Source organism: Lonchura striata, chromosome 1A (genome assembly GCF_050655825.1).
Source record: "Lonchura striata isolate lonStrDom1 chromosome 1A, ASM5065582v1, whole genome shotgun sequence".
NCBI classification, from domain to species: Eukaryota; Metazoa; Chordata; class Aves; order Passeriformes; family Estrildidae; genus Lonchura; species Lonchura striata.
In genome coordinates this window covers 33256458-33274636 of record NC_140741.1, presented here as the reverse complement: position 1 = coordinate 33274636, position 18179 = coordinate 33256458, and the positions used below count along the sequence as shown (strand labels likewise).

Sequence of the window (18179 nt, the reverse complement as noted above, 5' to 3'; positions counted from 1 at the left end):
TTCTTATCATAGCAACTAACAGATACAGAAGGGCAAGTAAATTGTTTTACTCCCATCACAAAATGTAATAAATACATTTTCTCGTTGAGTCCTGATGCTACCCTGGATTTTGTGTTCTTATTTTAGTAGATTTTTGCTCACATAGCCTTTTACATGTGCTAAGTAATTATCTTTTGTGTTCTACAGTTGTGCATTTAAGTGCTACAATTCCCATTTTACAAACGCAGGAACTAAAGTCAAGTAAACTAAACCCAGGTTTGGGGAAATGTGTTTTATTTAAACTGGAGGAAATTTGCCTCTAATCTGGATTCTGAATGTGGAATTACAATTTCACATTTGTAATTAGATCCCTAGTCACAAAGCCATGTCCTAATAAGTGTTGTCTTACAGACTGTGTAAATTGAGTGGTCTGTTTAAGTTGCAGGTAACTGTCTGGGAAGCAGGTTTCAGGGAGAGGCATGTTATTCACCAGGGATGAAAAACAACATTTGTGCTGACTTTACAGGCAAGCATAATATGTGAACTGTAAAGAATTAGCTTAGGTTGAGTGTAGTGGAAAGGATGAATAATTAATTTAATTGTGGTGAAATGGCTTAGAAACATACTCTGGTCTTAGTGACATACACTGTGTAGCAGAGGCCGACAGAGCAGAACTTGTGGCCCCAAGGGTTGAAGCTGAAGTCTGTTGGATCAGTAAATATGGAAGACAAATGTAGCAACTGTATGTGGTTGACATACATGGGAAGAAAACAGCAGGAATTTATGAGGATATATTGGGCAGGTTTGTGGCAAGGCTTGTTTATTAGTGAAGGCTGCAGGGGTGGCTGCTGTGAGAAGACACTAGGAAGTGCCTCCATGCTGAACAAGTTCCAGCCAGCTGCAAAGCACACTCGCTGCTGGCTAAAGCTGAGCCCATCAGCAATATTCATGGCACATCTGTGGTATACATTTAAGGAGGGGTAAAAAAATGTTGGCAGCAGCTGTGAGAGGGGAGTGAGAAAATATGAAGCAGCTCTGCAGGCACCAGGGTCAGTGAGGATAGAGGGGGAGAAGATGCTCCAGGTGCTGGTATAGAGATTTCCCTGCAGGCCATGAAGACCATGGTGGCACAGGTTGCTCCTCTGCAACCCGTGGAGGACCACGTCAGAGCAGATACCCACACCCTAGCCATGGAGGACCCCATGCTGGGGCCCAGGGATGTGGCCTAAGTGAGGCTGCAGCTCATAGAGAGCCCTTGCTGGAGCAGGCCCCTGGCAGGTTTTATGGCAAGACCTGTGGTCCTTGGGGGACCCACACTGGAGCAGTCCACTCCTGAAGGACTGCATCCTGTGTAAAGAGCACATGCTGAAAGAGTTCGTGAAGGACTGTCTCCTGTCAGAGGAACATAAAAATAAAAGCAGTTACATGGCAACCAGCTACCAGCAGGGATGCTGATATCATAACTGTGATAGATCATCTGTAAATAGTGGTTTACCTGAATAGTTTCTTACCCCATGTTTTTGAGAGTAAACCTGTACTTGCCTCAAAATTACCAGAAGGAAATAAAATATTATTTACCTACTAGACTGTTTTGTCATTTCTTATTACACAGAAAACTACGGAGAATGGTCTTTACTGTATACTGTTCCATTAAATTTTGGATTCTCATTGAACCATTTCTGCCAGAAGTACACACCTAGCTGAAAATATTTTTAAGAAATAGGAATGGTCCAGTGTTTGAGGCACATTCTTGTAGCCCTGTCTGTGCAAAGAAACATGAAAGCAGTGTTGCTAACATGCAGACAAGAAAGAAAATGAGTCAGTAATTTGTTTATTCTTTTACAGATACCAATAAATTAGCTGTTTAAGAAAGGGTTAGCCAAGTTTTTAATGAAAATCTTGTACTTTTTAAGGTCTACTGTGTCTGGGTTAAAGGCAGCACATCTGTGTTGATTTGGATTGGTTTTTTTGGCAGGGCATGGGGAACAAACATACACTTCGCTAGCACTCAGTAGAGGCATTTTAAGGGAAAAATGCTTACAACACCTGGGAAGGGGAAGTATGCCACTGTAGATCTTTGTGGTAAAACTCATTCAGCTTCTCAAGCTTAGCCTCTCCTTTGTATGATGACTTTGTTTTTCACCTTTTAACTTTGATGGAGTCTATTCTGAGGGGGGTTTTTGGTCTTAAAGATGTAGCATGCAGTATGCATTTGTCCTTTCTAAAGTATGTAAGAACTTCATGGTATCTGTATTTATGTGTGGTCAAAGGCAAGAAGGCTGTTCATTTTGTCATGTTGCATATGCTACTGTAACATCCTTTTTACATGTGACTGTTTCATTCCTTTAAGGGGAAACTCTGCATGACTAATGTACTATGATGGGATAAGGGAGATTTTTTGCTAAGCCCCCCAGTTGTTTCCTTGCAGGCTTAATTTCTACATGATGTACCTCTGCTTTGCCTGTTGTGTAGTTGGGTCTTAGCTTGGTATTAAATTTTACTTACATGTGAGCTTGCATCTTGGAAGGGCTTTGATAATTTCTTTTTTGTTATTGTTTGACAGAAAAGCTGTGTATTGTCAAAGAGTACAGAAGACAAGCTAAATATAAATGTCTGTATATGTAGGTGGGAAGTGACTGGAATTTTCAGTCTTGGGTCCCTGTTATGCAGGAATGCCAGCTGGGCTCCTTTTCGTAGAGGTCTGGGGGAGGTGGCTGTCAGTCCTCTCTTTATTCATAATGTTTAAGAAGGGACAGACAGCTCTTGGGCCATACAAACACCTGTTCAAGCTTCTTTTGCCATATTTATGGTAAGATATACTACTCTAGTTCTGTCCTTGTTTCATTTGTATTTACTGCCTTTTGTTCACATTTATGCTGGATTTTTTCTGTTTCTCTGCTTTCCCTTCCCCCTCTGAATCATTTCCTCTTCAGTTTTTACTTCCCTACCAAGATGCTTTTCATTTTCATTTTGCATGTTGCCTAGAAAACATTCTCCTGAGTCTTTGCTAATTCCCTTTTGATTAGCTTTTTATTTTTTGTAGAGATTACATAGAAAGAAAAGAATGCTTAAAATTTAGATGATTGTTGGATGACTTCCTAGCATGATCTGAAGCTTGCATTCCAGGATTTATGCATGCTATCAGAATTGTCTTTAGGATAATGCACAGAGCTCCTGTGATCCAAGGCACTTCACTTGTGTTACCTGGGTTCTTGAATCAAATATGGTTCAGGTGAAGTGGTAGAAACATTGTAAAGGTTTTGTCTACTCTGTTCTGAATCATTTTGCCATGGTAAGAATGCAAAATCTGTCAATAGATGGATAATTTAAAGAGGAGAACCAGTAAGAACAGGATCCCATTTCAGAAGGCTATTGAACAGAAATGGATAACCTGAATGAAGACTGGCACAGTTGCAGTGTTGCTACCTGTCAGGAGATTATGAAATGCAGTTTAAAAAATACTGCTATTTTTAAAGAAACATTGCAGCACAGCACCAGTATTTCAGCTTACAGAAAGGCTGATGTGTGCATTACAATCAGGAATAACTGCTATTTCATGTAATCTCAGTAGTGTTATGTTAAGAGGAGCATTCAGAAAACATAGGAAAACATTCCTAAGGGGAAAACATTCCCCAAAGTGTTAACATGATTTTGGTGCTGTGACCACTCATAAAATCTTCAGTGGATTGAGAATGACAGCAAAACCATACTCTTCCCCCCAAACAGACGAGATTAACTGAAACTCTGAAAGATGTAGAACTTTTAATTCCTATCTCTACATTCCACATTCTTGGGTGCCAAATGAATGGGTCTACCAGCTATTTCCTTACTGTGTACAGGCTTAGCAACACACACCAACTATAGAATATTTTAAGCATATGTTCTGGAAAATCAAGAGGCTTCAGTTAGAAGATACTGTGATAATTTAGAATGCAAGTAGATATTGTGATATCCTTGATCAAGATAGCAATGACAGAGAACATAATTTTCTTAATTTATTGGGAGTTTAGCGGTTTACAGGTGCATTCCTGGTTTGGGTTTGTTGTTCTATTTTTTAAAGTGCATATGGTCTCCATATACAATTGACAAACTTCCTCCTCCTCCCGTCCCAGTTGACTTCATGCATATCAATGACAGATAAAACATTTCGTAGTTTTGTGTTTGCTATAGTGGTTTTACAGCAAACATTCTGTGAAGCAGCCATGTACCCTCAATATCTTGTGTCAGCCCCAGGAAATCCTGTGAAGGGCTTTGGCATTTCCTACGGGTGATGTTAAACCTTGCCCAATCTGCAAGTAATCTGCAGCAGGAACTGGTCTACTGCAGATGCCAGGACAGGGCTGGGCTGTGGCTCAGCAGCAGCAGCAGCGGGCCCTACCACAGCCTGGGCTGGATTGGTTACCAATTGGTTACAGGGTCAAAGGAAGTGGGGGCTTTTTTCTCCTCCCTTCCCTCGTTTCAGAACCTCTGAGACCACATCTAGTGTGGCTGGTCAGGTGTAGGAGAGGACTAACTGTCAGATTTTTTCAGTCACTGCTTTAAAAGCTTGGCACCCTAAGTGCAGGTCTTGTGCTGCTTAAGGTGTGCTGCTTAAAGTTCAGAAATTGAAGTCTGAAAGGCACATTAGTTCTGTCTGAAAAAGTTGGTTTTTGTTCTGTAGATTTGCTTTGTCTTGGTGTTTCTCATCAGCTGGATTATGAGGACCCTTTTGCAGAGGGACTGTTGCATTTATGAGGTTAATTGCCCATCCTGAGGGCTGCTTGGGGTCATGGCTGTGGCTGATTTGCAATTATCCTGCAAAGCTCCTTTCTTCTGTGCATTTCTGTGACATTATGCTGACTACTCCTGGTTGATCTCTGGCTCTGCCAGCTAGTTCCCAGTGACTCTCTTGTCACTTGTCCCATTCTTCAGAGTGAAGTAAAATGAAAATTCTTCAGGTGAAGATGGAGGACTTGCATCTTAATCATCTTTTCTCAAGTCTTTTTGTTTAAAAGCTTTTATTGTTCTCGTGTTTCCTAGCATCACTAGTATGGTCTGTGGGGGTTTCAGATCAGTTCCCCACCCCTGAAGGGACTAGCACATCCCAGGCTGCTCTTGGAAACCATGTCGTCAGTTCAGAACAACTTTCTGCATTTCAGTCTTTGCAAGAAGTGCATATATCTGAACTAGTTACTAGAAGTTCTTTTTACTGACTGTGATGAAAATAGTCTCTTCTAGGGTATTATTCAGCTGGTGAGAAAAACTGTGTACCTCAGTGGGGAGCACTTGGTGACAGTCATGGGTTTGAACATCTATATTTTATCAGGTGTCATCCCAAAAGAACTAGTCTTGGGTGTTCAGTTTGCTGGTTTGGCTTTTGTGAGCCCTTAAACAGGTCATTGAATGGGTGATGAAAATACTCAAGCAAAGAGAATGTCTTTGAACTTGACCTTTCCATTTTCCATTGAGGAAATACTGAAGCATGTAGCAAGAGTTCTCAGATAAGACACTTCATCCCAGTCTTAATGATCTCTTAAAAGCCAGTGCTGCTGAAAGATGTTAATCTAAACTATGATGGCACACCAGAGGCAGCTATTACAGAAGAGCATTTCTGATGTATAAAATAGCATGTTTCATTCATATCTATATATATATATATATATCTATATATATATATATATATATATATATATATCAGTTGCAGTATTCAAAACTGATTTGGTGGTTTCTCATTATTATGGGAGAGAAAGGACAAAATGCTAGTATAATTATCTGAACATTAAAACCATAGCTAAAGGGATTTTCTATGCAATAAAATAAACATTTTCTAATTTCAGTTTACTTTAGCACCATGAAAAAGTTCTTTCTCTTCTACTCCAGGCTACTTTTAAACTCAGGCCTTCGACTAAAAAAATGCTTTCTCTTTTTACAGTATATTCACTCATCAGGCATAATTCACAGGGTAAGTGGAAAAACATGAAAGTTGTTTCTATTTTGATAATGTGAGTGATATTTGTTTATAAGCATGTTTATAAATATGTCTGAAATTCTGTTTATAGCTTTTCTCAGTTTGTTGTTGCTGCCCTTGATTTCTTCTTCAATGGGAACAAAAGGTGGCATAGTTATGTCAGTGTAAGCTGGCCACTCAAGTTGCACTGAATACAGCCTAGATTTGGGGTGCCTAGATTACTTTGTGAAATTGAGTTGTAAGTCTCCACAAGAGCAAATAGTGTCTAAATTCAGATACATAAGAGTTGGGATTTTTTTGGGGTGGTTTTTTTTTTGTTTGGTTGGTTTTGGTTTTTTGTTTTGTTTCATTTTGTTTTAATTAAAATGAAACTTTTAGAAACAATGTTTAGGTTTTCTTTAAACATTTTATTAGTGTTCAGAGTTTTGGAGGAACTGTAGAAACTGAAAAAAGTTGTCCAAAATTATAGATACTTAAGAACCTCAATTTTTTTTCTGAGAGAAATTAAGCATTTGTTTCTTTTTTAATCCCTTCTCTGTATAAAATCCACTTAAAATCACTTCTGCACTGTGAAGAAGGAGTTCTGAATGATGCCTTTGTGGTACCAAGCAGTATATCTTCCCCCAAAATTACATTCGAGCAGTAGAAATTGTTCATTTTTAATAAAGTGTTAGGAGCACCAGAGAAAGTGCATGTTGTATAGTAGTTCAAGCTGGACATGGTAACTACAAAACTGACATAATGTAAGATACTTATATTCTTATTTTTGCAACTGCTGGGATCATGGTCTAAACTTACCGTTGCTTAGTTTTCTTCTAAGGTTTCTCTTGATGACCCCTGAGCTTCTTGGTTTCATTATGATTTTTTGCATCAAATTGTTTCTCTCGAAGGGCCCTTTGTTCTTAAAAGATCTTTGTATAAAAGAGGTGGATCCCAGTTAAAAAGTTTGGAGAGAAGATGCTTCTAAAGATCTTGTGCTAAAGTGTATCAAACAAAGGTTTGAAAAAGCTGAAGGAAAATGTATATCTAATTATGTATGAGTCACTGATGTTGCAGTATTACATTAGTTCTTGCCAGCAGTCTTCCCTTTGCTAAACTTTATAACTGTGGAAGATCATTAGAAGTCTCTAAGGTGGCTTAAGAGACTTAAGGGAATAGTTCTTTCATATTGCAGTTGTGTTGACTTTCTTAGGAAATAAATTTTTCCACAGAGGAGAGCATAGGGTTTTGTGTAAATTTTGTTTGATTCTTTCAGTACTCCTTCTAAGTCTGTCAGAATAATGAACCTTTATAATGCATATTTTGATATGCAACATGTACAGTTCAGAGCTATGTATGTGAATTGCTAACCTTGTGGTGTTAGTATTAAATGAAACAAAATTATGTCCAAACCCCTCTCATAGAAAAATTAGCAAATTCCTTCACTGGCAAGTATTTTCCTGAGGGCAGAAAAAAAGAAAAAAAAATATTTTTCTTTGAGGGAAAATAGACTGGAAAAAAGCCAAACATACAAGTTTGCATCCTTGTTTGTGTTTTGATATCATTTTACCTGTTGCTGTTCAAAATAGTTACATAAAAACTATAAAACAAGAAAGAAAGAAAGAAAGACAGCAAAAAAAGTACTTTATTGTCTTGCTGTAAAATAAAAAAATCCAAAACATTAATTTAAAATCTGGTTTCAGGATCTAAAACCTGGAAACCTGGCAGTAAATGAAGACTGTGAATTGAAGGTAAGTTATGTTTATTTGAAAAAACAGACGTATTAGAAGACAGATGACAACAGGTGCAGCAGCTGTGGCCATGCTGGCTGGTTTCAGTGTTGGGCCAGGCTTTTGCTTCTGAATCACAATTGGCCTGTCCATCCTCACAAAACAACAGGGAATTGGAATGGGAACTTTTGTATCCTGGTGTGTAAGGACACATCAGCTCTTATGACCAAGGTTTCATCCCTAAAAGAGATGTAAGAATTGATGGGAGTGACTTGGTTATGTGAGAATTTCAACTTGAAATAAATAGAAAAAGTCTAATTCTACAAGCTGGGAGATACAGAAGATCAAAGGTTATGAAGAACACCCTTAATTGAATAAAATGTGATGCAAAGCACTACAAAAGTGGTTTTTAGAATGCAACATGCAAACGATATACTTGATATACTTGCACGTAGCCACTGTAATACAAATTTTGGTCTTTGAAGACTGACCCGAATGTTCCAGTGTCCTGTAATTTTAATGTTTTCCTATCTAATACAAAAAGCCATTGGCTTTTCCTGGCTTGTAGGTGGACAAATGGTGGTGAGTGGATCCCAAGGTACTGGGAAAAGAAGAGAGTCTAGAAAAAACAGTTGTACATGGATGTCTTCCCCCCATACCCCCAGCTGTACTATTATATTTTGAGATGCAGGCCAGGTGTCTCCTGATCTGTATCTACTTATTTAACAATTTTTTTTCTGCACACTCTCAAAATGAGTTTATGCAGGCACAGGATCATGTTGCCAGGAATAGTGCAACAATTATCCCCCATGTCTTTGCACTCAGCAGCTTCCCTTGTGTCAGCTCCAGTGATGGTGACACTGTAAGCAAGTTGGAACAATTCTTTGAATGGGTAATTAATTAGCTATCAGTTTTTTCACAATGAGCTTTCTGATGCTCATTTTCCCCTTATCTGATGCTCTCAACTCCTACATAGGTATCAGAAAAGTGACAGTGGAAGGTGTATGAGGGGAAATCACTGCCCTTTCTGTAGTCTCAAAGTTACAAGTTATTTTTGTTAGTTACTGAAGCAATTTGGGAAAATTAAGTTTGCTGAGTCAAAGGAGACCTATCCTTAAGGAGCTGAGGGAAACTGGATCATTCTTTCCTAATTCACAAATTATAGAAAGGATTTTCACACATGCTTTGAAAATTGCTGTGAAAGTTCCAGCTGAAAAGTTGAAGATTAGAGTGTGAGAATAAAAGTTTTAAATGAAGATGTTGAAATGGTACCATGTTAATATGAAGTACAAATAGGTTACATTTGTTCCCTGAGATTAATGTATGTAAATGAAAATAAATCATGAGGTTAAAGCATAATACACAAATATTCTTGCTGTCATTTTCTACTTCTACAAATCCACAAAACCAAATTATATTTTAGCTGTTTCCAGTTCTACATGTCACAAGCCTTGGTAGATAAAATACCTAAAAAACTGTGACAGAGTAGACTGTACCACATCTGGATTTTACTTGTTAGTTTTTTTTTTTTCTTTCCTCTACCCTCCCTGCTGGGAAAATATAATGTGTGCTGAATATATACAATAAAAGCTATATATAAAGGTTTATAAAAAAATTATATATCCAAAAATTTTGCATCTAGTAATTCTTCAGTACCCAAAGAATCAGCCATTTAATAAGTATGAATAAAAAATGTCTCCCTTTGCATTCTATTCCTGTTTTTAAACTGATTGGTAATCAGCAGTTATGAGGAAAACATAGAAATTATATTTCCAGTATGGCAATAAAGATAAGCCATAACATTTTTTAGTCTTGATTTGTGAATGAAAATATAGTTTTCTTTTTTGTTAGTGCCAGGAAATGATTAAACTATCCTGAAGTATTTTAGAATGCTTAATTGCAGAGAGCATTACAAAAACATGACTCTTGTTTTAGGAATGCTCATGTGTCCCTATTAAAACCTCTGCCCTATCAATAAGCATGTGCAGTATGATTCACATAGCAAACTCTGGTTGCTCATGCAAAGCTTCATGTTTAGTTACCTGTGTGTGACCATGATTTGTCTTCAATAGAACTTCACTTACCCATGCATCCTGGTTCTTGTTAGAAACATGAACTTCCCAATAAATACAAACTGATCGTTGTTCCAGGAGTGGAATTTTCTTGCTGTCTGCTGTACCTTTTGATGGTCCATACAGGTGGGCCTTCTTAAGGCAGATCTAGAAGTTGACAGAAGGCCATAACATTCATTTTTAATCTTGCTGCTGTACACATTGCTATATCTAGAGAGAAATATCTGAGAATCTTAGAAATAATCTGAATTGTGCGTAGCACTTTAAAATAATTGCACAGATCTTGCCTTTCTTACAAAAGGTTTTTCTGTAGTTGATGCTGGAGGTTGGAGAAGACTTGATGAGACTAAGTGATGGTAATTCCCTACTCTTGTTGCCAGTTTTCAGTGTGACATAGAGGAAGTCTTCCCTTGTATGAGTTAATCAGAAAGTAAAAATAGCAATACCTATTTTCTTCATAATATTGTCAGAACATACTCTTGAATAATTGTGCCATCTGGGATATGAGAGCAATGGACACTGTCTAAAATGGGGGCTATTCTTTTAGCTGTAACTTGATACAGTGGTAATTCTGTGGTCAGGGAATTTTTGCATTAAATGTGTCCAGTATCTCTTTAATTAATAAGTGAACAATTTATTATTTTCTTTACTGGTCTTACAGCTTTTGATGGTGCCATAGAAGAATGTAACTTGAAAAAAGTTGCTAAAATCCCTGTGCTACATCTGTCCTGATTTTTAAAATGATACAAGACACTTCAATGAGAAAAATATACAAAAATAAACTAATCTCTGCATACTGCTCCAGTTGTAAAGAACTGTATGAACTAGATAGCCAGCTATCTGATCTGAATGTGCCTTTTGCTTCCACTACAGATCCTGGATTTTGGATTGGCAAGGCATACAGACAGTGAGATGACTGGCTATGTGGTTACCAGGTGGTACAGAGCCCCAGAGGTCATACTTAACTGGATGCATTATACTCAGACAGGTGGGTGTCTCTTCAAAAGTATCTTAATAGAGCTAAAGCATTCACTGGATCAGGTGATATATAAACTAGACTTTGTTTCTGAAATGAACAAGAAATTGGAGGTTGAAATGACAATATAGTTATGCAACATTTCCTTGTAGATAAATTGCAGGTAATCATGTGGTGGTGAGTTTGGGGGTTTTTTGTATATATCTTCTCTGAGAGTAACAGAAAGTGCTAAGGTGATTGGAAAAAAATTATTTAAATTATACAGACATGACAACCTGGTCTTTCTTCTTGTGTTCCTGTAAAGGTGTGCTGCTTTTAATTTGAACAGACAGGGAGAAATGGCAAATGGAGGGAATTCAAATAACACTATGGAAGTTTTTGAAAGTATTGAAAATTTACTTCCTATGTGCCTGTTACTGAGGAACTCATTCTGCATGTTATGAGATTATCTCCAGTTTGCTCATTAGAAACTCTGGTAGTTTTACCTGTACTGTTCATCATACTTAGCAAGGCACACATTTATTTTATAACAGACTATAAAGGTAATTTTTATACTTACTTAAAATATGTTTTTCATTAAACTTTATGCACATTTAAACAGACAAGTTAATGTGCTTCTTGGTCTTTTTTCAGTTGACATCTGGTCTGTGGGCTGTATAATGGCTGAGATGATAACAGGGAGACCTCTGTTCAAGGGAAATGATCGTATCCTTCAATGAATTTATGATACTGATGTAAGAAAACTAGGAGAGGTTGTTATGTGATACAGTAAGTCTATTCAAAAACTGATGAGTATAAATTGAAATTAAGAGTAAAATTGCTTGCAGCTTTCTCATTAAATCATTATTTCATATCTGTACCACTTTTGCACACCTGCCAATTAAAACTTGTATTACTGATTTTTTTCAGTAGAGGTGAATTTTGAATCTCATCTCAAATCATCAAGTAAAAGGCTCTGTGACAATAGAAAAGCCATATTTATGCCTGATAATATTAGAAAATTTTGCAGATGATTCAATTATTTGTTCCCAAATTATAGTATATTTTCTTTGCCTTTTCTAAGAGAAATGGAGAACTTTCATCTTTTATAAATCTTCTGTTCAGTGATTGAATTAAGATATTTGCATTATTCTCCAACAGCAAATAAATGCATTACTTTTGCAGGATACTTAGTTTCCTAATAGTGAAAGAATTTGTACCTTATTTCTGGTATTCAGATCTGGACCAGCTCACAGAAATAATGAAAATAACAGGTACACCAACTCAAGATTTTGTTCAAAAATTGCACAGTCAAGATGTGAGTATTCTGACTTGTCAGTTGGTTTTCCATGTCTTAATTTTTCTTTAAGCCATGCTCCATTCTTAGGCTGAGGTAATATGTCTTGACTACTGATACAGTCCCTGATGGTCCTTCTCTGCCTTGACATGATTTGTGCACTCACAATAGCTACTGGAGATGGGGGGGTGGAATGACAGAAAATTATCAGAACAGTATTTAAATATTTCAGGATTCCAGTGTGTACCATATAAACAGCTGAGCTGATGCATGGCAACTTTCATTGTAAAGGTACTAAAAGCATGAAGATATTCAGAAAACCCAGTTTGCAAAAGTCTCTTTCTGTCCTTATGTTGATGTCCTTCTAGAATCCTGATGCCCTTACCATAAAGAATCTAAATGTATTAATTAGAGTAACTGTTCAAATTAAATATAAAGGAATTATTGTATAAGGTTCCCTTCTAGAGATTGCTGTACAGTCACTATGATGTTCTTTCAAATAATTCATACGTATTTATTTGAATGGCTATATTAAATGCGGAGCACTAATAATTAAAACTTTGCATTTATAATTTATAAATCATGCTTTTAAAGCTTGCTTAAAAAAATGTTCCATTCAGGAAGAAGGTGAATATTATCAGAAAAAAATGCATTTGTACAATGTGCTGTCAAAGTATTGTTGAGAAGTTTATTAAGAATATAGTTAACGTTGTCTCATTACAAAGGTGGTAAAGATCTAATTTAATATCCATGTTTCTTTTAAGGCAAAAAACTATATCAAAAGCCTCCCGAAAGTCCAGAAGAAAGATTTTGCATCCATTTTGAAGTATGCAAATCCTTTGGGTAAGGCTGTTTGTGTGGATGTGTACACCTTGTTCTTGTGTTTACATTGGAGGCAGCTGCATTATAATTCAGTCATGTGACAGGTGATGTGGTGGTTCTTGGGCTAATCAGTCTCTTGCTTTCCATAATTCATAATTTTGATTGTAGCAACTGAAGTTTAAACCCTGCCAGGAGCCAGTTGTTTCTTAGAAGCATAAAAAAATTATTGTTTTGGGTTTCAATCTAGCACCTGCTTATTGGTTTTACTTGAGCAGTTTTCTCAAGAGCCCTAGCATATGAAATATATATAATAAAATTTTCTCTGTACTGTATTTGAACTACAGTTCTGAAAGCCCAATCTGATCTGCAGTTGAAATACAAGCAAATGGAAATCTGACATTTTAGTAATGGAATTAATACATCCTGAGAAACATCTGTGCATTCCTGAGAAACAATGGCTTGGATTCCATTGATATTAACAGCCAGAAGAGTCTACCAACTGTGCATAACTGTTGACATGACCTGAGGCAGGCAGAGCTCTGAAATTACTTTCCTTAAGCATTATCAATTCCCCAGTGATCCAAACACTAACAAGCCAGTTTTATTAGAATATTAATTAGGATAATTGAATTTTCTCAAGTTAAGTTAAAATTTTAGGTTCAGATACAGTACGAATAAATCTGATTAATAAACAGCTCTTACCCTTACTGCATGGTTAGCTGATGGGTAGCTACAGCAAGCTACGCATTTCCATTTAGTGCTTAGGATGTCTTTTATTGTTTCTGTGGCTATCTGGCTGCTTCTGGTCTGGAATAGGAGTTTAAAGAGAATATGCAACATGGCAAGCAGAAGTTGAAGTATTCTGTCCCACACTTCTTGGGGTGAAGCATCACTTCCCACACTGCCTCTGCTTCCTTTCACCTGCTCCAAACCCAAGAACATCCTTTCAGGGTAGAAAAACAGAAAATAAACAAATCATTCATCATACCTGTTTACACTAGTCCACTTTGACAGTCTAGCTGACTGAATCCAGAATCCACAGGAGGAGAACATGCAGAATTTAATGGGTTGTTTTGGCTGAGGTCAAAACCACATAGCAGATAAAGTTTGACATTCTGAGTATGAACAACTGACCTGTCTTAGTGAACTTCAGAGTTACTTGGTTTGGATTTGGTGATGCAGGGCACAGTTCTCATTTCCTGTTCACCTCTTCATTCAGCTGCTGTCAGGGAGTGATGTACCTTAGAGCCACAATGAGTGTCAGTGATTAAAGACACCCGGGAAAGCCACAGGCACAGTGGTCCTGGAGCCAGAAGCTGGGAAGTCATTAGCTGAGATGTTTTCTATATTGCATACAGAAGCAAGGGAGCTCCTCTGCATTGCATCAGGCTTTGTACTCATCGCAGCTTACTCACAACAGTCATGCAGAGAGGCCCCACTGGCTATAGTGGACATGCAATGATTCTGTTCTATTACTCCATGTATTTATTTGCAGTACCTCCAGGGCAGTGTTACTGTGTACAGGTGGGATCAGATGTGTGATTTGAATACACTGATGGTTTTCTGTGCAATAGCTGTAAACCTTTTGGAGAAGATGCTGGTGCTGGATGCAGAGAAGCGAGTCACAGCAGCTGAGGCTTTGATGCATCCTTACTTTGAACCAATTCATGATCCCGAGGAAGAAATTGAAGCTGAGAAATACGACGACACCTTTGATAACATGGATCTTCCACTAGATGAGTGGAAGTGTGAGTTTAATTTTCTGATGTTTTCAGAATTAACCAGATTGAAAGGCCATGCAGAAATAAAAATGTTCCCCCTTACAAATTAACTCCTCTGCTTTTGATTGAATAGACAGCATTGAGAGAAGTGCTACTGATAAGCCACTCTTACAAAGTTCTTGTGGAAGGATCTGTAAAGGTTTCTTCTCTGCTTCCTAACAGAGGCTGTCCTCCATTTCTCTGATGTTTCTGTCCTGTCTTCTGCAACATAGAAAAGAAACCATTTCTGTAACTCGCCTTTCAGTGAACAGTGCAGGTGAAGAGATTGTTTGACTGCAGTGGTTGCTGGCCCTAAGTTAGAGTCTCTGAGGAAGAAAAAACATATCTGTGTCATCAGAGATTTAAGTCTAATCTTGTTTTCATCTAAGGTCAGAAGTTTGTAGTTTGGCTTTTAAGTGAGGACCTAACTTTTAAGTCTAATGTGCTCAGTAGCTCTTGCTGAGGATATTGCCCACTAGCTGATTGAATATTGCATGCCTTTGAAAGCACCTATACCATTTCAGTGTTGGGCTACTTTTTCAAATCTGAAATGGTGAAAAGTCATCCTTGATTCCCTTACTTCTTGCCTGAAGAGGTCTTCCTCTCTTTTTGCCTGAAGAGGTCTCTCTGATCTAGATCAGAGCCCAACCATGCTGGGGTTGCACCTTGCTCATTCATGTTTGTGCAGCTCCTTTTCTGATTAGACCACAGCAATGCTATGTCTATTCTGTTGTTTTGCAGGCATTACATATAAAGAGATTTTGAACTTCAAGCCACCACAAACATTGGACTCAAAGGAGACAGCAGTGTAATTGTATGGCTCAATATTTTCAGAACTCTGAGGAAGCCAGAAAAGTTGTAAATGTTTGTGACATTTCAGGTGTATAAAACTTCTTATAATAAGCTCTATGTAATCTGTTTCATCGGCACTGTAAAAAGGCAATGTCCTTTACTCTGCATGTGGAGGTTGATGCCTTTGGGCATAGTATTTCAAAAATATCCATAAACTTATTTCTGCCTACAAACTTCTTCCTTCTGCACAAAAGGACTCAGACTGCAATAACCTAGTGGCATCCTCAAAAGAGCAGGACTAATTCTTCAATGCAAAGATCAGAAGAGTACAAGTTACCACCCCAGGCAAGCTGAGAACACAGGATGTCTGATGTGCTGTGACTGCTTTCCAAGGCCACTGAACCATCTTGAATGCACAAAGTATTCATGCAACTTCCTCTGGAATATTTCACTTTGCTGAGTTGCCTGGGAACACTCATCATCTGTTACCTCAGGGACTGCAGTGGGTAGCAGAGACACAGCCCAAGTGAGTGCCTGCATCCCCTGTCTGATGTGAGTGGAAAAGAACCACAGAAGTGTTGATGTCCTAGATTTTTTTTTCAAAGTAACCAGCATAGCAGGACAAGATTTCATAAACTCGCTAGGTGAACAGTCACTGGATATATAATTACTGTATAATATTTTCCTAAATACAGTGCATTTTCTTTGTATAGTAGACTAGGGACCAAGGATTTACAGGGAGAAATTTTTCATATTTTCTAAAATTTTGTAAGCTCTCCAGCATCTTAGTTTTGAAATTATCTCAGACAATCAGCAGTGCTGATTTTGAAAATAAAGCTGCATAGAAAAAACTTTATAGAAAATGAAATGAGGACCAAAATTATACAGTACAGCTCTTTGTTGGGAATACCTGAGCAAGCTGGTTTTTTTTCAGTGTACAAAGCTGCTACCAGGTGAAGAATAATAATTATTCCCTTTTTTTACCCATTTGAACTCATCTCACTTGGAAAAACATTCAGACATTTTGTTGAGAGGTATGTTAGCAGAAGGAGTCAGCTTCCTGATGGGATAGATTGGTTAGATGCTTCCTGAGTTCCTCTTATTGTCCTGTTGCTGTATTTTCCTAGGTGCATTATTTGTAAGGGTCTCCAAGAGGTGGGAAAAAGAATTGGCAAACCTTTGTGAAGAATTTCAGTGTGAAATTGCTTGTCTTTCTTAAAGGTAATATCTTCACAGTTGACTGTTTGCGTGTGGGTTATTCCAAATGTAATATACTGTGGTGTGTTACTACTGAGTGAAATGAATGTGCAAGAAGACATTGACCTTAGCAGGTAGTAACTGGAAAAAAAGAAGAAATTACTTGGGTTTTTTTTACTTTAATATCCAATATAAAAAATCCATAAGTTTAATAAAAGCACAGTTACTGTGTTTCTTTCAATTAATGATTGAATTAAACACCTGTAAGTATTAGCATTTGTTTAAAAATTGTTTGTGATGAGAGTTGATTAGCTGAGGTGGACACCTAGAGAGACTAAATAGTAACAGAAACCGTAAATTCATGTATTTGACAAATCATTAAAAACTATGGTTTCAGGATGGCATGAAAAAAGTGCAGAGAATGTATATTGAATCAAAATATTTTCCAAACTACAAGTTTCTCACAGAGGAAGGCATACTTAAGAATCATAACCCATTTTGCACTATGGACTTTCTGCTTTGTCTACACTTCTGTGTTAAATAGAAACTTCATATTTTACAGAATAGATATTTTCTCTTAGGATCATGTTCTTTTGTCTTCTTAAAAGTTGTAGGAGAGAAAAGTGCCCCTTGGAATTAGTGGTGTTGAGAGACTGAGTCAATGGGAAATGAAAAATGTCAGACACTTTATAGAAAATGCTGCCTCTATATTTTAAATGGATTTCAACATCCTAAATTCTAGCAAACGCCTATAGTCTGGAGATAATGCAGATGGCTCAAATGTTAGTCAGACTAGGAGGGAGCAATTTTAATTGAAAAACTGTTTTGCATTTTTTTCCTAAAGGCAAATGCTTCAGTGGGCATTTCTACAAAGTCAAGCCCTAAAATCCTCTACTGGCTGAGGTGAACTTTTCTCTCTCTTAATTTTAACTTAGCATTGGAGAAGCAGCCAGCACATTTGAGAAAGACATAAAAAGATAGTGTTAACTTTTCTTGGTAGTGGAGAAATACAGAACTCTTAAAGTAACTGAAGACCTTGATGCATATGTCAGCAAAAACAGATGTACTGCTGTGCTCTCAGCAAATGGCAAAGGCAACATCAAGTTGGTCAAGAAGTTTCTGTGAAGAGATTAAATTCTCCAGAAATGGCTCCAAGTGGCAGTAGAGATCATTAAAAGAACTGTGAGGTGAAAGCAGAAATACTTTGCAGCAGAGGCAGCTGCTACTCCAATGGGAGAGACAACAGTTCCTAAGTTTTTATTTGCTGTTCCTACTGGTGCTAAGCAACTCAGGTATAAGAACACAATTTCTGTTTGCCTTAAAAGAGAAATGTAAATATATTCTGCATGTATATGAAATGTGTTGTGAAAAATAAAGGTTGTGAGTTTGTTTTTTACACAATAATGGTCTTATTTTCCCCCAGATATATCATCAGTACTGAAAATATTATTTTCAGTAAAGGGATCTGTATGAAACTAGCATTGTAGGTACATACTAGCTGCTGATACAGTTTCTTTTGGAAGATAGTCAGATGCTAATCTTTCTCACATTTTCTGAACCCAGAGTTGCCACAGAGCTGATCTGACTGTACTATTGCACCAAATTATTTCTTAAAAGCTTCTTGGATTTTACCAGACATCTCTGCTTTG

At 37.4% G+C, this 18179-nt stretch overlaps 1 protein-coding gene across 2 annotated transcripts in view; it reads left to right on the top strand.

Annotated features, from left to right (window-relative positions):
• MAPK12 (mitogen-activated protein kinase 12) overlaps positions 1-17934 on the top strand; it is a 30906-nt gene extending 12972 nt beyond the window's left edge. Inside the window, exons 5-12 of one of the 2 annotated variants that reach the window (XM_021555226.4) lie at positions 5891-5920; positions 7609-7656; positions 10581-10695; positions 11317-11388; positions 11901-11980; positions 12724-12802; positions 14356-14529; positions 15283-17934. In XM_021555226.4, the coding sequence (XP_021410901.1) occupies positions 5891-5920; positions 7609-7656; positions 10581-10695; positions 11317-11388; positions 11901-11980; positions 12724-12802; positions 14356-14529; positions 15283-15353 (669 nt within the window). In that variant the 3' untranslated portion in view covers positions 15354-17934. Of the gene's footprint in view, positions 1-5890; positions 5921-7608; positions 7657-10580; positions 10696-11316; positions 11389-11873; positions 11981-12723; positions 12803-14355; positions 14530-15282 lie in introns of both variants that reach the window. The other variant, XM_085569137.1, reaches the window with a different exon arrangement.
• Positions 17935-18179: the final 245 nt, after the last annotated feature.